Here is a 21,620-nt window from a genome sequence, read left to right as displayed (position 1 = left end):
TACAGTATACATGTATTGCCATGATATAATATAAAATACTCATGTTCTGTGAAGGATCAACCAAGCCACACCCAGAACATGTCTCTCTAAAATATCCCTGTGCTGCCTCTTCCATGTAGAAGTAGCTGCCTTTCCTAAAATGGCTGCTTATCCTTGTTTGCTCCTAACCTTTACTCACTTGCCCTGTACCCCACTTCTTTAATTCCCTTACCTCTTAGTTGTTCTGTCTGTTTACCTGTCTTATTTAGATTGTAAGCTCTTTGAGCAGGGACTGTCTTTTCGTGTATGATGTACAGCGCTGCGTATGCCTTGTAGCGCTATAGAAGTGATAAGTTGTAGTAGTCGTTTGCTGATTTACACATGCAATTGGGTGTCTTCCACCTGCACAGGACATCTACACTCTAAAATCATTCCCAAAATGTTAGACAAATAAAGGTAGCTGAAAAGCACCCCCACGTTTCCCTGAGTGTGTTTCTGATTTGTGTTTCAGATGCGGGTGACGTTTGAGGACATCGCTGTCTCTTTCTCCCAGGAGGAGTGGGAGTATTTAGATGAAGGGCAGAAGGAGCTTTACAGGGAGGTGATGAAGGAGAATTACGAGATCCTGATCTCCCTAGGTAAGAATTGCTTTGTCTGCATTTTCTTAAGAGGAATAACGTCTGATTTAATAGAAATTTGGCAATTTTAAACAATCACAGCCCCCCCCCCCCTCCAATTCTTAAGTGATAGACATTTTTATGGTAAAAAAACTTGTGACCTGTTCCATTACCAGAGTACTTAAAGCAAGGTATAATAACCCCCAGATCCCTCTGCTTTTTGATGGGTAGCAATGACAGATCCATCATATGCTTTTCCCTTGAGAACTACTGCTGTCTATTGTTTTGTGAATATAAGGAAAATACAGCTAGTATTATTTTTCATTCCTGGAAGCAGGCTATGAAATGATCAGTCCTGATACATTATCAAGGATTAAACAAGAGGAAGAGCCATATGTCTGGGATCCCCATGAGTCAAGAGAGCGAGAAGTTACTCACGCAGACACAGGTGAGAAATAATACTGTACAGAGTAAGGGCAGGTATTACAGAAGACAAATGAATAAAATGAATGTACAGAGCAAGAGGAGGTATTACAGGGAATTACAACCAGGCCTTTAATGGAAGAATTAACTAACTTGTTAGTCTCACTCACTCACACACAAGGAGTGACACGGGCTGCATGTACTGTAGCGGGACATTTTTATCCACTCCTAACCTAGCTGAGATAATATTTAACCATCCCTCTACCTCATGTGCAAGTTCCTTTAAATGTATTTATTTATTTGTTACATTTGTATCCCACATTTTCCCACCTATTTGTAGGCTCAATAAATTATAGACCACTGATGAGTAATATTCTACTGAATAAAAGGAGGTATTACGGAGCAAAGCCAAGCTTGAAGACTTATTACACAGTACAGTTGAGTAATAATACTTTCTTTGTCATCAACAGCAGATGAATCCATTAACTGATGGGTTGTATCCGCCTATCAGCAGGTGGAGATAGAGAACACTGAAAGCACATGGTGTTCCTGGACGCCCAACTCCCTCTGCCTTCAGTATATCTTTATCTCCCAGCAGTATATCTTTATCTCGCGTCACCTCCATCTGCTCGCCATAACAGAAACCTGGCTCTGCCCTGATGACTCTGCTTCAGTCGCAGCCCTGTGCCATGGCGGTTATCTATTTTCACATACTCCTCGCCCTGCTGGCCATGGGGGTGGTGTTGGACTACTTCTCTCTCCCTCCTCCAGATTTCAACCCCTTCTTCCACCTCAATCTCACTGTTTTTCCTCCTTTGAAGTCCACTCTATCCGCCTTTTCTCTCCTCTGCCTCTTTGAATAGCGGTCATTTATCGTCCCCCTGATAAGTCCCTTTCATCCTTTCTCAGTGACTTTGACGCCTGGCTTGCCTTCTTCCATGATCCTTCCTCCCCCTCTCTCATCCTTGGTGACTTTAATATTCCTGCTAATGATCCTTCCAACTCTTATATTTCCAAGTTACTCGCTTTAACGTCCTCCTTTAATCTCCAACTATGCTCCACCTCCCCCATTCATCAAAATGGTCACTGTCTTGATCTCATCTTCTCCTCCAACTGTTCACCTTCTAGTTTCCTTGCCTCTGATCTTCCCTCCTCTGATCACCATCTTATAACTTTCACACTTAAATCTCCTCCCTCCCAGTCCCGTCCTATCTTATCTAATTTATCTAGGAATCTTCACGATATTGACCCTTCATCTCTATCCTCCCATGTTTCAAACCTCCTCTCTACTGTGGCACCATCCACGTATCTCAACGAGGCTGTTTCTTCTTACAACAATACTCTATCCTCTGCCTTAGACACTCTTGCACCTTTGATGACCTGCCCTGTAAGGCGTACAAAACCCCAACCTTGGCTGACTTCTAATATCCGCTACCTACGTTCCTGTACCCGCTCCGCCGAACGCCTCTGGCGGAAATCTCGGGCCCTTGCTGATTTCTTACACTTTAAGTTCATGCTGACCTCCTTCCAATCTGCTCTTTTACGTGCCAAACAGGATTATTATATCCAACTGACCAACTCTCTTGGCTCTAATCCTCGACTTCTCTTCACCACATTGAACTCTCTCCTCAAGGTACCCCCTCCCCCAACTCCCCCTTCATTATCTCCTCAGACTCTTGCTGAATTCTTTCACAACAAGGTTCAAAAGATAAACCTTGCTTTCTCTACCTCACCACCTCTCCCTCCACTAGTCCGTTCCCCTCTCTCTCCTTCCCCTCATTCCCTTTCCTCCTTTCCTGAAGTTACTATTGAGGAAACTACACTTCTCCTTTCTTCCTCAAAATGTACCACCTGTTCCTCTGATCCCATTCCCACCCACCTTCTTAATGCCATCTCTCCTGCTCTTATTCCTTTTATCTGTCACATTCTCAACCTCTCACTTTCCACTGCGACTGTCCCTGCTGCCTTTAAACATGCTGTGGTCACACCTCTCCTTAAGAAGCCTTCACGCGACCCTACTTGTCCCTCTAATTACCGACCCATCTCCCTCCTTCCTTTTCTCTCCAAATTACTTGAGCGTGCTGTTCACCACCGCTGCCTTGATTTTCTCTCCTCACATGCTATTCTTGACCCATTACAATCTGGTTTTCGCCCTCTCCACTCAACCAAAACTGCGCTTACTAAAGTCTCCAATGACCTATTACTGGCTAAATCCAGAGGTCAATATTCCATCCTCATTCTTCTTGATCTTTCCGCTGCTTTTGACACTGTCGATCACAGCATACTTCTCGATACCCTATCCTCACTTGGATTCCAGGGCTCTGTCCTTTCCTGGTTCTCTTCCTACCTCTCCCTCCGCAACTTTAGTGTTCACTCTGGTGAATCCTCTTCTACTTCTATCCCTCTGCCTGTCGGCGTACCTCAGGGTTCTATTCTTGGTCCCCTCCTCTTTTCTATCTACACTTCTTCCCTTGGCTCATTAATCTCATCCCATGGCTTTTCCTACCATCTCTATGCTGATGACTCCCAAATCTACCTTTCTACTCCTGATATCTCACCTTGCATCCAAACCAAAGTTTCAGCGTGCTTGTCTGACATTGCTGTCTGGATGTCTCAACGCCACCTGAAATTAAATATGACCAAAACCGAGCTTCTCATTTTCCCCCCCAAACCCACCTCCCCGCTCCCCCCGTTTTCTATTTCTGTTGATGGCTCTGTCATTCTCCCTGTCTCCTCAGCTCGAAACCTTGGGGTCATCGTTGACTCTTCTCTCTCCTTCTCTGCTCATATCCAGCAGATTGCCAAGACCTGTCGTTTCTTTCTTTACAACATCCGTAAAATCCACCCCTTTCTTTCCGAGCACTCTACCAAAACCCTCATCCACACCCTTGTCACCTCTCGTTTAGACTACTGCAATCTGCTTCTTGCTGGCCTCCCACTTAGTTACCTCTCCCCTCTCCAGTCGGTTCAAAACTCTGCTGCCCGTCTCATCTTCCGCCAGGGTCGCTTTACTCATACTACCCCTCTCCTCAAGACCCTTCACTGGCTCCCTATCCGTTTTCACATCCTTTTCAAACTTCTTCTACTAACCTATAAATGTACTCACTCTGCTGCTCCCCAGTATCTCTCCACACTCGTCCTTCCCTACACCCCTTCCCGTGCACTCCGCTCCATGGATAAATCCTTCTTATCTGTTCCCTTCTCCACTACTGCCAACTCCAGACTTCGCACCTTCTGTCTCGCTGCACCCTACGCCTGGAATAAACTTCCTGAGCCCCTACGTCTTGCCCCATCCTTGGCCACCTTTAAATCTAGACTGAAAGCCCACCTCTTTAACATTGCTTTTGATTCGTAACCACTTGTAACCACTCGCCTCCACCTACCCTCCTCTCTTCCTTCCCGTTCACATTAATTGATTTGATTTGCTTACTTTATTTATTTTTTGTCTATTAGATTGTAAGCTCTTTGAGCAGGGACTGTCTTTCTTCTATGTTTGTGCAGCGCTGCGTATGCCTTGTAGCGCTATAGAAATGCTAAATAGTAGTAGTAGTAGTAATAGCAGGTGTGGACGTCACTTCTCAGCTCCTGGATTTCTGCCTGGGGTGGCTCCTGTGCTTTGCCAGTAGAGCAGGGGGTGTTGTGGCTGGTGGTGCCCACTTTAAAGGCATACTTGGTATATCCCCAAACAAGTGAGTGGGGCGGAGCTGCAGGAGAGTCAATACGGGATAATACACAGGGGATACATAGCACAAACACAAGCAGCAAGAGCCGGTTGGGCGCCGGAGGCGCAGTGTGTAAAATGCAGACGAGGGAGAAATACATTGTTGCATGCATTTTGGAGTTGTGTCAAGGTGAAAATCTTTTGGAAAAGGCTCCATAATTATTTGGAGACTCTAGTAGGGTACAGGTTAATCCCCTCTTGGAGAGGGGTGGTACTAAATAAAAGGGGAGCCTACGAACTTTCATATAAGAGCACGGATCTCCTGCTGAGTAAGGCGTATGCAGTGGGGAAAAAATGCATATTGAGACATTGGATGCAAGAGGAACCACTCACCATCTGGCTTTGGAGGAATAAATTTCATGAGTTGATGTTATGGGAGGCTAGAACAGCACGAGGTACCCCAAAGAAAAGAAAAGCATTCATTTCCATTTGGAACAGATACTTGCAACAAATCTCTCATAAAGCACGAAGTGCAGTGCTTAATAATCTGACTGAGCCATGAGACAGAAGGAGGGATAGGCTAAAAGTTTTAGGAATGGGAGGGGTTAGTGGAGTAGGCATAGCTAGAGAAGACCGCTTCAGAAATGGGGGAAAGTGCCAGAGGAATCCGGACACGTTAACCTACACTCTGATAATTATACTGAGGGGAGAGGTAGAGGGACGCCATGAAGTTAAAAGTTGGTTTAAGAGGATAGAGGGGAGGGAGGTGGGGGAGGGAGGAAGGGGAAATAGTTTTGAAAAAGGCAAGATTCTATGTAAATTGAAGGGTTACATGCAATAATAGCTTGGAAAAGTTTTGTTTGAAGAAAAACATTCAGAAGTCTCGTCGGTAAACATTGCTGGGACTTAAACGAGGTAATAAAATACAGAGCAAAGAACGAGACACAATTATTGGAGTTTAATATGGAAGTTTATGGGTTAAGATAGAATTATCTGTTATCAGACTTTTATTGTATAACAAAGAATTGCTAGTAATGCGTCTTCATTCATAACAATAGTTAAAACATAAAAGGTAAATACAGAATAGGGTCTGGGGGGAGGGAGGGATAAGTGTTGTATTTCAAAATTGGATGGCTGTACGCAATGTTGCATGTTTGAAGTGCTGTTCCACTGAGTTCTGTACAATTGTTTTGAGAATGTTATGTTTAGGTGGATTGGTACTTTTGGAGATGTCATCAATAAAAACTGTCGAAAATGACAAGCAGAGGGGAAAGAGGGAGGGTTAGTGGGGATGGGAGAAACTGTCAAAAAGATTGATGATGGACTTTATCATTGTATTTCTATTTTGAAAGTTTGCTGGTGGCATTTACGTTTATGCAAGATATTGGATATAGTTATCTTTGTTGTCAATAAAAATGTTGAAATATAAAAGGCATACTTGGTTTTCCCTGTCCCTGCCTTACCCTATTGCCCCTCCTCCCAGAGTTCCTCTGTGGCTGCCTGCCTCTAACTTTCCTCATAGTAAAAAACAAACAACAAAAAACAGAGAGAGGCTTTCTCCTGAGCTACTGGTTCGGTGCAACTTGACCGCAGCTTGTTTGACTCGGACTCCTGAGGTGAGAGCAGTGCCCAGCTCCTCCAGGGAGGTTCCCGCTGACAGCGCTCTGTGCAGGGTAAGTTTTGGCGCGAAGGCACCATTTTGTTTTCTGTATTTGATGGCTGCTGAAGGGGTTAAGCGCTGCTCCCACTGTGAGAAACACAGATCAGCAGCAGGGCTTTGCAGCATATGCTGCCTAGATGCTAATGCTGGCACGAGCATGGCGGGCGGTGATTCTTCCTGCCCGCCGGAGTTGGCAGCAGCCGCCATCTTGGAGGCGCCGCGTGACTCGACCCTCGCGGTTGCGGAGGGGTCTGAGTGCAGGTGGTCCCCTCGTTTCGAGGTTTCTAGAGGAGCTTTTGCCTCCGCTTTCCCCAATGTGGGGGCGGATGTACAGGGTGAGTTTTTCTCCCCTGAATTTGTGCTGCTGATACATAAGGCTTTTATGTTAAAAAGAGCACTGCCTGAGGCTCCTGACAATTCCTGTTGGTCTGGGTTGCCTCTGGTTCTTGATAGCCCAGCTTCTGCTGGAGACTTTATTTCTTCCCCCGAGCTTTTGGCTGATGCGATGAGTGAATACCCCATCTGAGGGGGACTCTTCACTCTGTTCTCCCCCGTGGTCTAGTTTCGGGGAGTCTGAGGGGTCTGGCAGGACCTCACTGACTGATGATCCAGATGAGGGTGGCTGCTTGCCACAGGAGTTGGATGACCCTAAAGCGGTTCGGATTTTCCACCGCGACAAGCTGCCAGCTCTCATTTCTGATGCCTTACAGGCCCTTTGTATTGAAGATCCTTACGAGCGCGCTGCCTCTTCTATTAATCCTAGGATGGCTAGCACTAAGAAGGCTTCTCTGGCTTTTCCTGTGCATGCTTCCATCCAAGAGCTTATTTCAGCTCAGTGGTCTGACCCTGAGGGTCCCTTGAAGGTGGCCAGGGCTATGTGTCACCTTTACCCCCTGAGGGAAAGTCAGTTGACCCTCTTTGGGATGCCTAAAGTGGATGCTTTAGTCACGGCTGTGACCAAAAAGACTACTCTCCCGGTGGAGGGAGGGGTCGCTTTGAAAGATATGCAGGACCGGCGGCTGGAATCCGCGCTGAAGCGGCCCTTTGATATCTCGGGCCTTTCCTAACGGGCGGCTATTTGCAGTTCCTATGCAGCCCGGGCCTGCCTTTCCTGGTTGCATCAGGCGGTTGAGCAGCCCGCCGATGGAGCGGGTTCCCTCGCTGAGGTCGGCCCACATATGGAGTCTGCCCTGTCTTTTTTGGCTGATGCCCTTTATGATCTGGTCAGAGCTTCGGCTAAGCAGATGTCTGTGGCGGTTGCTGCCTGCCGCCTTCTTTGGCTCCAGCATTGGGTGGCTGACATGGCCTCTAAACAAAGGCTGGTGAGGTTACCCTTTCGGGGCCTTCTTTTATTTGGGGAGGATTTGGAGAAGATTGTTAAGGACCTAGGGGACTCTAAGTCCCAACGGTTGCCTGAGGATAGGCCGAGGCCTTCTTCCAAAAGTCCTTCTTTTCCCTCTTCCAGGCGAAGCTCGCAGGTATCGCCCGGGGCGCTCTGCGGGGTTTGGTCAACGTACCTGTTTCCAGCAGAGGAACTCCTTTCGTTTGGACAAACGTGTGGCGGCGTCCGGGCAACGTCCAGGAGTTAAGGGGCATCCTCCACAATGATGTAGCGCCGGTCCACTTGTCGGTTCCCGCAGTAGGGGGTCGTCTCTCCCTGTTTTTCGAGGAGTGGACCAAGATTACTTCGGATCAGTGGGTCCTAGACCTGATCAGAGAAGGTTACCGGCTAGAATTTGCCGTCCCAGTAGGAGGCAGAGTCAACAAGGCCTTAGGAATGCGACACTTCTGCATTGAAACCCTGCGCTCCGTCATTGCGGCGGTACAGCCAGGAGTTTCTCGCGTCTCTGGACCTCAAGGAAGCATACTTGCATATTCCCATCTGGCCGCAGCACCAGTGGTTTCTCTGGTTTGCGGTATTGAGCCAACATTTCCAGTTTCGTGCCTTGCCTTTCGGCCTGGCAACTGCCCCTCGGACTTTTTCCAAGGTCATGGTGGCAGTGGCTGCCGTTCTCAGGCAAGAGGGTATCAGAGTTCACCCTTATCTTGACGACTGGCTCATCAGAGTGGATTTGGCAGACGAGAATAGACTTGCCACAGCCAGAGTTGTTACAGTTCTTCAGACTCTGGGCTGGGTAGTCAATATGCCCAAATGTCACCTGACCCCCCTCTCAGTCTCTCAAGTATTTGGGGGTCCGGTTCGACATGGCTTCGGGGTTCGTTTTTCTTCCCGACAGCAGGAGGCTCAAGCTTCTGAATCAGGTCCACCTGCGGATGCCTCGCCCTCGAGCTTGGGACTTTGTTCAGCTCCTGGGATCGATGACGGCCACCATACAGGTGGTTCCCTAGGCGAGAGCTCACATGAGACCGCTGCAGCTTGCTGTGCTTCAGCAATGGTCTTCGATTTCCCAGGAATACCAACACAGACTACGGTGGCTTCCTGTGGCCCAGCGCAGTATGGATTGGTGGCTTTTCGACAGCAGGATGCGGCAGGGGATGCCACTGGCTCTTCCTTTTTGGTTTCTGGTGATAACGGATGCCAGCCTTTTGGGCTGGGGAGCTCATTGCCTGGGACGCTATGCTCAGGGTCTGTGGTTCACCGCAGAAGCGGGATGGTCCATCAATCGCTTGGAACTGAGAGTGATATTTCAGGCTCTTCTGGCCTTCCACAGGACACTGAAGGGTCTTCCTGTCCGAGTTCTGTCGGACAACATGACAGCAGTGGCCTACATCAATCGTCAGGGCGGCACTCAGTGCTGGGCCCTGGCTGCGGAGGCGTCTCAGATCTGCGACTGGGCCGAGCAACACCTAGAGCTGCTGTCCACAGCTCACATAGCCGGTCAGAGCAACGTGCAAGCCGATTTCCTCAGCAGACATCAAATTGACACGGCAGAATGGGAACTGGCAGACGAAGTTTTTCTTCAGATTTGTGCCAAATGGGGGACTCCAAGCTTGGATCTCATGGCGTCAAGCGTAAACGCCAAAGTCCCTCGCTTTTTCAGCAGAAGGAGAGATCCTCGCTCGGCGGGGTTGGATGCTCTGGCTCAACCTTGGCCCTCGGGCCTCCTGTATGTGTTCCCTCCTTGGCTCTTGATAGGGCGAGTTCTACTTCGGATTCGCCTGCACCGAGGATTGGTGATTCTCATCGCCCCGGATTGGCCAACTTATTTAACACCATCACTCCGTCACCCCCCCCCCCCCATCTGTCATATCCTCAACCTCTCTCTCTCCACTGCAACTGTCCCTGACACCTTCAATCATGCTGTAGTCACACCACTCCTCAAAAAAACATCACTTGACCCTACCTGTCCCTCCAACTACCGCCCCATTTCCCTCTTACTCTTCCTCTCCAAGATACTTGAACGCGCCGTTCACAGCCGCTGCCTCGATTTTCTATCCTCTCACACCATCCTCGATCCACTTCAATCCAGCTTTCGCCCCCTACACTCGACGGAAACGGCACTATCTAAAGTCTGCAAAGACCTGTTCCTTGCCAAATCCAAAGGTCACTACTCCATCCTTATCCTCCTCGACCTATCCGCCGCTTTTGACACTGTCAATCATAACTTACTTCTCGACACACTGTCCTCACTTGAGTTTCAGGGCTCTCTCCTCTCCTGGTTCTCCTCTTATCTCTCCCACCGTACCTTCAGAGTACATTCTCAGGGTTCTTCCTCCACCCCCATCCCGCTGTCTTTTGGAGTTCCTCAGGGATCTGTCCTTGGACCCCTTCTTTTCTCAATCTACACCTGCTCCCTGGGTTCCCTAATCTCCTCCTATGGGTTCCAATATCATCTCTATGCCGATGACAGCCAGCTTTATCTCTCCACACCAGACATCACTGCAGAAACCCAGGTTAAAGTATCGGCCTGCTTAGCCTACATTGCGACCTGGATGTCCAGCCACCACTTGAAACTGAACATGTCCAAGACCGAGCTTATTGTCTTTCCTCCCAAACCCACTTCTCCTCTCCCTCCACTCTCTGTCTCTGTTGATAACACCCTCATTGTCCCTGTCTCATCTGCCTGCAACCTCGGGGTCATCTTTGACTCCTCCCTTTCCTTCTCTGCGCATATCCAGCAGATAGCCAAGACCTGTCGCTTCCTCCTCTATAACATCAGCAAAATTCGCCCCTTCCTGTCTGAGCACACCACCTGAACTCTCATCCATTCTCTCATTACCTCTCGCCTTGACTACTGCAACCTACTCCTCACTGGCCTCCCAATTTGCCACCTATCCCCCCTTCAGTCCATTCAAAACTCTGCTGCACGTCTTATCTTCCGCCTGAACCGGTACACTCATATCACCCCTCTCCTCAAGTCACTTCACTGGCTTCCGATCAGGTACCGCATACAGTTTAAGCTTCTCCTTTTAACCTACAAATGCACTTGATCTACAGCCCCTCCCTACCTCTCTACCCTCATCTCCCCTTACATTCCTACCCGTGACCTCCGTTCTCAAGACAAATCCCTCCTGTCAGTACCCTTCTCCACCACCGCCAACTCCAGGCTCCGCCCTTTCTGCTTCGCCTCACCCCATGCGTGGAATAATCTCCCTGAGCCCATACGCCAGGCCCCCTCCCTGCCCATCTTCAAAGCCTTGCTCAAATCCCACCTCTTCAATGTCGCCTTTGGCACCTAACCATCATACCTCTATTCAGGAAACCTGGACTGCCCCTACTTGACATTTCACCCTTTAGATTGTAAGCTCCTTGGAGCAGGGACTGTCCTTTATGTCAATTTATGTTAATCTGTACAGCGCTGCGTAACCCTAGTAGCGCTCTAGAAATGTTAAGTAGTAGTAGTAGCCAAGACGTCCGTGGTACGCGGATCTCCGGTGGATGCTGGTGGACGCGCCTCTTCCTTTGCCTCTGGTTCCGAACCTGTTAATTCAGGGTCCGGTGACTATGGAAGATCCTTGCCGCTTTGGTCTTGCGGCCTGGCTCTTGAGAGGGCGCAATTGAGGGACAAGGGCTATTCTAATAAGGTTATTGCCATGCTCTTGCAGGCTTGCTCGCGGTCTACCTCTGCGACTTATGCTCGAATCTGGCGCACTTGTGAGGCGTGGTGTATGCCAAAGTCTATCTCGCTGACTCTGGCGACAGTCTCGCTCTTGTTGGACTTTTTGCAGGTCGAGCTACAAAAGGGCCTGGCCTACAATTCCCTTTAAGTTCAAGTGGCAGCGTTGGCCTGCTTCTGGGGGAAAGTCTCCGGATTGTCCCTTGCTGCTCATCCGGATATTCTCCGTTTTCTGAGGGGCGCTTCGTCTCCGTCCTCCTTTGCGATCGCCTTGTCCGGCTTGGAACCTGGGGCTTGTGTTGAAGGCGATCCAGCGATCTCCTTTTGAGCCTCTTAAACGGGCTTCTGAGAAGGATGTGACTCTCAAGATAGTTTTTTTAGTGCATTGACGTCGGCTAGAAGGGTGTCTGAGCTTCAGGCTCTTTCTTGTCAGGATCCTTTTCTTCAGTTGTTGGAATCTGGAGTAACTGTCCGTACGGTGCCTTCTTTTCTGCCTAAGGTGGTTTCAGCTTTTCACCTCAACCAGCCCATCTTTCTTCCTTTCATCTCTAAGGAGAAGTTTCCAGACTCCTTTGGGCAACTGCACCTTTTGGACGTCCGCAGGGCTCTGTGGCAGTATCTGCAGATGTCAGATGAGTTTAGGAATTATGATCATTTATTTGTTCTGTTGGCAGGTCCCCAACGGGGGTTTCCGGTATCTAAGGCCACTATAGCCCGATGGCTTAAGGAATTCATTTTTTTGGCTTATCTGCTTTCAGGGTGGTCGCCGCCTGAAGCATTTAAAGCACACTCTTTGAGGGCAATGTCCTCTTCGTCGGCTGATATGGGTGTTTTTTCTCTTCAGGAGATCTGTTGTGCGGCTACCTGGGCTTCTCAGCTCTCTTTCGTGCGGTATTACAGGCTGGATGTGGCAGCGTGGCAGGATGCACATTTTGGAGCGCATGTGCTTGCTCGCGGAGTTGCCTGTTCCCACCCTACTTTGGTACATCCCATCAGTTAATGGATTCATCTGCTGTTGATGACAAGGAAGGGAAAATTAGGTTCTTACCTTGATAATTTTCTTTCCTTTAGTCACAGCAGATGAATCCATGATCCCTCCCTGACTGACTTTAGTTTTTGTACATATATTGCATCATAGGCGTAGTTTGACTGTTTCATTTGGGGGGGCAAAGAATGGGCGGAGCATATTAGCATATCATTTGCATATATACATATGCAAATGAATATGCTAATGTGGAGGAAGGAATTGAATTTACAGGCAAAATATCACAGATGCACATTTCAAAAAGCTGACACATTTCAATTAATAAATTATGAATAAAATACTTTTATCTACCTTTGATGTCTGATCATTTAGTTTTTCTATTCGCTTTGGTCCCAGTGTCTTCTGTTTTATTCAGTGTCTTCTTTCCAGTAGGCTTCCCTCTGCTCCCCACCCCTCCCAGTCCCATCCATCTCTTGCTCCTTCCCTCTGCTTCCCACCCCTCCCAGTCCCATTCATCTCCTGCTCCTTCCCTCTGCTTCCCACCCCTCTGTCCCATTCATCTCCTGCTCCTTCCCTCTGCTTCCCACCCCTCCCAGTCCCATCCATCTCTTGCTCCTTCCCTCTGCTTCCCACCCCTCCCAGTCCCATCCATCTCCTGCTCCTTCCCTCTGCTTCCCACCCCACCCAGTCCCATCCATCTCTTGCTCCTTCCTTCTGCTCCCCACCCCTCCCAGTCCCATTCATCTCCTGCTCCTTCCCTCTGCTTCCCACCCCTCTCAGTCCCATCCATCTCTTGCTCCTTCCCTCTGCTTCCCACCCCTCCCAGTCCCATCCATCTTCCCTCTGCTCCCCCCCCCCGCGAGGTCCAAGATGGTGACTCCGTTTACCCCCTCTCTTCCTCCCTCCCTCCGCCGCAGGCAACAGTGTTCAGCTTTTTCAGCGTTCCTTCCCTCTGCTTCCCACCCCTCCCAGTCCCATTCATCTCCTGCTCCTTCCCTCTGCTTCCCACCCCTCCCAGTCCCATCCATCTCTTGCTCCTTCCCTCTGCTTCCCACCCCTCCCAGTCCCATCCATCTCTTGCTCCTTCCTTCTGCTCCCCACCCCTCCCAGTCCCATCCATCTCCTGCTCCTTCCCTCTGCTTCCCACCCCTCCCAGTCCCATTCATCTCCTGCTCCTTCCCTCTGCTTCCCACCCCTCTCAGTCCCATTCATCTCCTGCTCCTTCCCTCTGCTTCCCACCCCTCCCAGTCCCATTCATCTCCTGCTCCTTCCCTCTGCTCCCCACCCCTCCCAGTCCCATCCATCTTCCCTCTGCTCCCCCCCCCCCGCGAGGTCCAAGATGGTGACTCCGTTTACCCCCTCTCTTCCTCCCTCCCTCCGCTGCAGGCAACAGTCTTCAGCTTTTTCAGCGTTCCTTCCCTCTGCTTCCCACCCCTCCCAGTCCCATTCATCTCCTGCTCCTTCCCTCTGCTTCCCACCCCTCCCAGTCCCATCCATCTCTTGCTCCTTCCCTCTGCTTCCCACCCCTCCCAGTCCCATCCATCTCTTGCTCCTTCCCTCTGCTTCCCACCCCTCTCAGTCCCATCCATCTCTTGCTCCTTCCTTCTGCTCCCCACCCCTCCCAGTCCCATCCATCTCCTGCTTTTTCCCTCTGCTTCCCACCCCTCCCAGTCCCATTCATCTCCTGCTCCTTCCCTCTGCTTCCCACCCCTCCCAGTCCCATTCATCTCCTGCTCCTTCCCTCTGCTTCCCACCCCTCCCAGTCCCATTCATCTCCTGCTCCTTCCCTCTGCTTCCCACCCCTCCCAGTCCCATTCATCTCCTGCTCCTTCCCTCTGCTTCCCACCCCTCCCAGTCCCATCCATCTCTTGCTCCTTCCCTCTGCTTCCCATCCCTCCCAGTCCCATCCATCTCTTGCTCCTTCCCTCTGCTTCCCACCCCTCTCAGTCCCATCCATCTCTTGCTCCTTCCTTCTGCTCCCCACCCCTCCCAGTCCCATCCATCTCCTGCTCCTTCCCTCTGCTTCCCACCCCTCCCAGTCCCATTCATCTCCTGCTCCTTCCCTCTGCTCCCCACCCCTCTCAGTCCCATTCATCTCCTGCTCCTTCCCTCTGCTTCCCACCCCTCCCAGTCCCATTCATCTCCTGCTCCTTCCCTCTGCTTCCCACCCCTCCCAGTCCCATTCATCTCCTGCTCCTTCCCTCTGCTTCCCACCCCTCCCAGTCCCATCCATCTCTTGCTCCTTCCCTCTGCTTCCCACCCCTCTCAGTCCCATTCATCTCCTGCTCCTTCCCTCTGCTTCCCACCCCTCCCAGTCCCATTCATCTCCTGCTCCTTCCCTCTGCTTCCCACCCCTCCCAGTCCCATCCATCTCTTGCTCCTTCCCTCTGCTTCCCACCCCTCCCAGTCCCATTCATCTCCTGCTCCTTCCCTCTGCTTCCCACCCCTCCCAGTCCCATTCATCTCCTGCTCCTTCCCTCTGCTCCCCACCCCTCCCAGTCCCATCCATCTCTTGCTCCTTCTCTCTGCTCCCCACCCCTCCCAGTCCCATTCATCTCCTGCTCCTTCCCTCTGCTTCCCACCCCTCCCAGTCCCATTCATCTCCTGCTCCTTCCCTCTGCTTCCCACCCCTCCCAGTCCCATTCATCTCCTGCTCCTTCCCTCTGCTTCCCACCCCTCTCAGTCCCATTCATCTCCTGCTCCTTCCCTCTGCTTCCCACCCCTCCCAGTCCCATTCATCTCCTGCTCCTTCCCTCTGCTTCCCACCCCTCCCAGTCCCATCCATCTCTTGCTCCTTCCCTCTGCTTCCCACCCCTCCCAGTCCCATTCATCTCCTGCTCCTTCCCTCTGCTTCCCACCCCTTTCAGTCCCATTCATCTCCTGCTCCTTCCCTCTGCTTCCCACCCCTCCCAGTCCCATCCATCTCTTGCTCCTTCCCTCTGCTCCCCACCCCTCTCAGTCCCATCCATCTCTTGCTCCTTCCTTCTGCTCCCCACCCCTCCCAGTCCCATCCATCTCCTGCTCCTTCCCTCTGCTTCCCACCCCTCCCAGTCCCATCCATCTCTTGCTCCTTCCCTCTGCTCCCCACCCCTCTCAGTCCCATCCATCTCTTGCTCCTTCCTTCTGCTCCCCACCCCTCCCAGTCCCATCCATCTCCTGCTCCTTCCCTCTGCTTCCCACCCCTCCCAGTCCCATTCATCTCCTGCTCCTTCCCTCTGCTCCCCACCCCTCTCAGTCCCATCCATCTCTTGCTCCTTCCCTCTGCTCCCCACCCCTCCCAGTCCCATTCATCTCCTGCTCCTTCCCTCTGCTCCCCACCCCTCCCAGTCCCATCCATCTCTTGCTCCTTCCCTCTGCTTCCCACCCCTCCCAGTCCCATCCATCTCTTGCTCCTTCCTTCTGCTCCCCACCCCTCCCAGTCCCATCCATCTCCTGCTCCTTCCCTCTGCTTCCCACCCCTCCCAGTCCCATTCATCTCCTGCTCCTTCCCTCTGCTTCCCACCCCTCTCAGTCCCATTCATCTCCTGCTCCTTCCCTCTGCTTCCCACCCCTCCCAGTCCCATTCATCTCCTGCTCCTTCCCTCTGCTCCCCACCCCTCCCAGTCCCATCCATCTTTCCTCTGCTCCCCCCCCCCCGCGAGGTCCAAGATGGTGACTCCGTTTACCCCCTCTTCCTCCCTCCCTCCGCCGCAGGCAACAGTCTTCAGCTTTTTCAGCGTTCCTTCCCTCTGCTTCCCACCCCTCCCAGTCCCATTCATCTCCTGCTCCTTCCCTCTGCTTCCCACCCCTCCCAGTCCCATCCATCTCTTGCTCCTTCCCTCTGCTTCCCACCCCTCCCAGTCCCATCCATCTCTTGCTCCTTCCTTCTGCTCCCCACCCCTCCCAGTCCCATCCATCTCCTGCTCCTTCCCTCTGCTTCCCACCCCTCCCAGTCCCATTCATCTCCTGCTCCTTCCCTCTGCTTCCCACCCCTCTCAGTCCCATTCATCTCCTGCTCCTTCCCTCTGCTTCCCACCCCTCCCAGTCCCATTCATCTCCTGCTCCTTCCCTCTGCTCCCCACCCCTCCCAGTCCCATCCATCTTCCCTCTGCTCCCCCCCCCCCGCGAGGTCCAAGATGGTGACTCCGTTTACCCCCTCTCTTCCTCCCTCCCTCCGCCGCAGGCAACAGTCTTCAGCTTTTTCAGCATTCCTTCCCTCTGCTTCCCACCCCTCCCAGTCCCATTCATCTCCTGCTCCTTCCCTCTGCTTCCCACCCCTCCCAGTCCCATCCATCTCTTGCTCCTTCCCTCTGCTTCCCACCCCTCCCAGTCCCATCCATCTCTTGCTCCTTCCTTCTGCTCCCCACCCCTCCCAGTCCCATCCATCTCCTGCTCCTTCCCTCTGCTTCCCACCCCTCCCAGTCCCATTCATCTCCTGCTCCTTCCCTCTGCTTCCCACCCCTCTCAGTCCCATTCATCTCCTGCTCCTTCCCTCTGCTCCCCACCCCTCCCAGTCCCATCCATCTTCCCTCTGCTCCCCCCCCCCCCGCGAGGTCCAAGATGGTGACTCCGTTTACCCCCTCTCTTCCTCCCTCCCTCCGCCGCAGGCAACAGTCTTCAGCTTTTTCGGCGTTCCTGGCAGCGGTAGCGTTGTACATGCTGCCTTCGGTCTGCCCCGGAAGCCTTCTCTTCAAGTTCCTGTTCCCACCTATGTGGGAACAGGAACTAGAAGAGAAGGCTTCAGGGCAGAGCCGAAGGCAGCGTGTACAACGCTACCGCTGCCAGGAACGCTGGAAAAGACTGCTGCCTGCGGCGGAGGGAGGGAGGGAGGGAGGAAGAGAGAGGGGTAGACGGACACGCTCCTCTCCGTCCGCTACTCCGCTTGGCTTCCCTGCCCTCTCTGTCTGCGTCCCGCCTTCCTCTGACGTCAGAGGAAGGCGGGACGCAGACAGAGAGAGCAGGGAAGCCAAGCGGATGGAGAGGAGCGCGTGCGTGCATGTGGTTTTTTTTTTTTTAACTAATGGCGCGGCGGCGCCTCATCGTTGTTTGGGGGGGGCATTGCCCCCCCTCGCCCCCCCCAGTCTACGCCTATGTATTGCATACAGACATTGTGCCTCATCAGGAATACTTCAAGACAAGCTATCAGAGTTTCTACATGCTGTTTTTATTGCAGGAGGTTGATAACGTCCCTCCTTTGTTTGGTTATTGCCCCAGTTCTGGGGCGTTTGTTCTCTGTGAGGAAAGTTTATGTTATTTTGCCTTTTTTATTCACTCTGCTTTGGAAATGTCATATACTGAAGGCAGAGGGAGTTGGGCATCCAGGAACACCATGTGCTTTCAGTGTTCTCTATCTCCACCTGCTGGTAGGCGGATACAATCCATCAGTTAATGGATTTATCTGCTGTGACTAAAGGAAAGAAAATTATCAAAGTAAGAACCTAATTTTCCCATACAGAGTAAGAGGACATATTACAGAGCACAAGTGAGAATTAAACATTGTGAAGAATACAGAAGAGGAACAGATTACCAAATGCGTGTCCTCCTCTGAGTGTCCGTGCTTTGATCTTGGAACTTTGGGAGACATAATTCATGATTTTTAAAAATATTTATATTCCCAATCAACCTTAATAATATTAGATAAACTATACAGTAATACACAAAAATCAGAATAAAAAACATCTTCAGTATTACCACACACACTCATACCTGATCATAAAACCTAGAAAATATGACATTTTTTCACCTCTGCATGTTCATAGAAAAACGTCACAAGCTGCCACCTGAAGGCTTCAGTCTTTAAGCTTCAGTGAAGTGTTTCCAAAGCTCAAAGTCAACAGAGGAGAAGGCAGTGGCCTGAGCTGTAACTATTTGAGCCAGCTGACCAGAAAACATGCGATGGGTCACTTTACCCTAAAAATGCAAAGCCAGTGTTCTGAAGAGAGACTAAAATCTTGTTATATGAATAGGAAGCATTTGAATCAAATATAACCGTCTTGGAAAAATATTCATTTTGATAGGTGCATTTCTACCAAACCAAAGAAAATAGATTGCTTAAGTCTCGTTTCACTTTCATGATGACTTTACTGTAGTTTGTCTCACAGTGAAGTTGTACAAATATGTATTTACTTCCCTATAAAAAAGAATTGTTCCTTGAATCATTTTCAGTAAGTCAAGCTGTACCTGCTCTACACCACCTTGTATGAATCTCTTCATAAAGACAGTTAATAAATCCCAATAAATAAGTAAACTAAGAGGCTCATTTTCAAAGCACTTAGCCTCCCAAAGTTCCATAGAAACCTATGGAACTTAGCCTCCCAAAGTGCTTTGAAAATATGCCTCCATGGGTCCAGATTGAGGTTGAAAACTTCCGTTTTCCCTGATAGTTTGAGTACGATGGCAGAGTTATCTTCAAATTTGTCCCTGCTATAACATGGTCAAAGACTTTTTTATTCATTAATAAAGGAACAGCAGTCTTTTTAATTGATACTTTGTGAGGCCACAATACAGAAATCAAGTACAGTAACCCATTCTAGAGGTGACATAAGCATGAAGTAATTGTAGATTTACAAAGGAAGCTTGTATGATGGAAGAAATCTGCTGGTGAATCCAGCCGTCCTTCCACTAATTTTTATTACTAGACTAACACCATGTACTATGGAAAGAGTTCTCTGACGTGTGAAGAACCACAAATATCTTCCAAAATCCAGCTTTTATTCCTTTGTCTTAAACATAGTAAATGACCGCAGATAGACTTGTACCATTCCTAAGGTTCATGCAGGCACTTTTCCAAATGCCTCAAAACAGCTGCTTGATCTTCCTGAAATGAATGTAGACAGGGCCATTGAGGTGTGTTTTTTTTTTCTCTCTTGACACATCTGCCAATGAACCTACTCAGTGTTTTGAAATGTGGCATTTTGTGTCTTCATGTGAAGGGCAGTTGTTATGTATAACTTGGCGCCCCTCACTGGAGGAGCCAAGTTATACATTAGAATTGCCCCTTATAGGAACACACTTAGTATGACCTTTGAAAATACATTAGTTAATTCATAATTTGTATTCAAAGTTCCGTCCTTCAACCGTGACACATTCATGATGTCTTGAACACCACTGAACTGTTGGCTTAATGAATTCTGGGGTTTCATTCATTAAAAGCTCAATTGTTTTGCATTCTTGATGTTCGGAGCTCCATCCTGTTGAAAAATAAAATGCTCGAAAACGAAGTTCAGGCAGAATGGTGCCTGGTGAACTTTTGCACGTTCTTACCAATTTTGGATCCTCTGATGCAGTTTCCTGCCTATGAGCCCAGAAAATTCTGTTTCTTGATCAATAATAGTTGTCCATATAAGTAATACATGACTAATATCTTCTTTTCATATCCAGCAGTTAATGAGGCTCTACAGAAGCTCAAGCAAGAGCAAAATCGCGAAGAAACTCCAGTCGAAACGGAACAAATACCAGGACAGTCAAAAAATGTCTGTGAGAATATTTTCCAAGGGATGGAGAAGAGACAGGCAAGGAATCATCAGCAGGAGTTGGAGAAGGATCAGAGAGACCCTGCCGGAGAAACACCTTGTGCAATTAGTGAGAGTGAGAGAAGTGATGGGGAACTCATAAACATCCCCAAGCACCAGAGACACTTGAGAACAAAGAGTCCCTTCCAAGATAGTAACAGTGACCCAGAGCCTTCTAAACTCCCCCAAGAAGAGAGAACAGAGAACGAATCCTTACAGTGTGACATCTGTGGAACAATCTTCAATATGAATGATAATTTCTTACTGGATAAGAGAACCGACAGTAGGGTGAGATCCTTTTCTTGCTCTCAGTGTGAAAAAAGTTTCAGAGAGAAGATAAAGTTGAAATTAGACCAAAGTTTTAGTTTATCCTCAGTTCTGAAAAGGAACGAAGTAATCCACAGTGGACAGAAACCTTTTCCATGTAGTGAGAGTGGTACAGGTTTCAGTGAGCTGTCACAATTGAAGATGCACAGTGAAAAGAAACCTTTTACATGCACTGAGTGTAATAAAAGTTTCACCAGGTCATCAGGCTTGAAAAAACATCAACTGATCCACAGTGGAAATAAACCTTTTACATGCACTGAGTGTAATAAAAGTTTCACCAGGTCATCATACTTGAAAAAACATCAACTGATCCACAGTGGAAATAAACCTTTTACATGCACTGAATGTAATAAAAGTTTCGTTTGTTCATCACGCTTAAAAATTCATCAAATGATCCATAGTGGAAAGAAACCTTTTACATGCACTGAGTGTAATAAAAGTTTCTCTTCTTCATCATACCTGAATAAACATCAAATGAGCCACAGTGGAAAGAAACCTTTTACATGCTCTGAGTGTAATAAAGGTTTCATTTGTTCATCACACTTGAAAATTCATGAAATGAGCCACAGTGGAAAGAAACCTTTTATATGCACTGAGTGTAATAAAAGTTTCACCAGGTCATCAAGCTTGAAAATACACCAAAACATTCACAGTGGAAAGAAACCTTTCCCATGCACTGAGTGTAATAAAAGTTTCAATTGTCCATCAAACTTGAAAAGTCATCAAATGATCCACATTGGAAAGAAACGTTTTACATGCACTGAGTGTAATAAAAGTTTCTCTCGTTCCTCAAACTTGAAAACTCATCAAATGTTCCACAGTGGAAAGAATCCTTTTACATGCACTGAGTGTAATAAAAGTTTCTCTTCTTCATCATACCTGAAAACTCATCAAATGCTCCACAGTGGAAAGAAACCTTTTACATGCACCGAGTGTAATAAAAGTTTCAATCAGTTATTATGCTTGAAAACTCATCAAATGCTCCACAGTGGAAAGAAACCTTTTACATGCACCAGGTGTAATAAAAGTTTCATTTGTTCATCATACTTGAAAAAACATGAAATGGTCCACCGTGAAAAGAAACCTTTTCCATGCACCGAGTGTAATAAAAGTTTCAATCGTTTATCATGGTTGAAAACTCATCAAGTGATCCACAGTGGAAAGAACCCCTTTATATGCACCAAGTGTAATAAAAGTTTCTGTTCTTTATCATACTTGAAAAAACATCAAATGATCCACAGTGGAAAGAAACCTTTTACATGTACTGAGTGTAATAAAAGTTTCACTTTTAAATCAAGTCTTAAATTGCACCAAAAACGTGCACAGTTGAAAATCCTCCAAACATCCACAATGTCATGAAGCCTTTTCCTTATAAAGAGTGTGGTAAATGTTTCTGTGAGCCGTCACAGCTGAAGAAGCATCAAATGATCCACAGTTTAAAGAAATCTTTTACATGCACT

General features: G+C 49.0%; 1 protein-coding gene across 1 annotated transcript; it reads left to right on the top strand.

Annotated features, from left to right (window-relative positions):
• Positions 1-466: 466 nt before the first annotated feature.
• LOC115460739 (zinc finger protein 140-like) lies at positions 467-20,028 on the top strand (the record flags this gene model as incomplete). The annotated part of the gene is made up of 3 exons (XM_030190494.1): positions 467-617; positions 934-1,044; positions 19,703-20,028. Coding segments are annotated over exons 1-3 (564 nt in total), but the record flags the coding sequence as incomplete, so codon positions are not given.
• Positions 20,029-21,620: the final 1,592 nt, after the last annotated feature.

The sequence above is a fragment of the Microcaecilia unicolor genome, chromosome 1, assembly GCF_901765095.1.
Source record: "Microcaecilia unicolor chromosome 1, aMicUni1.1, whole genome shotgun sequence".
Classification (NCBI taxonomy): Eukaryota; Metazoa; Chordata; class Amphibia; order Gymnophiona; family Siphonopidae; genus Microcaecilia; species Microcaecilia unicolor.
The sequence above is the reverse complement of the archived record's forward strand: the minus strand, read 5'-3'. Positions and strand labels throughout refer to the sequence as shown.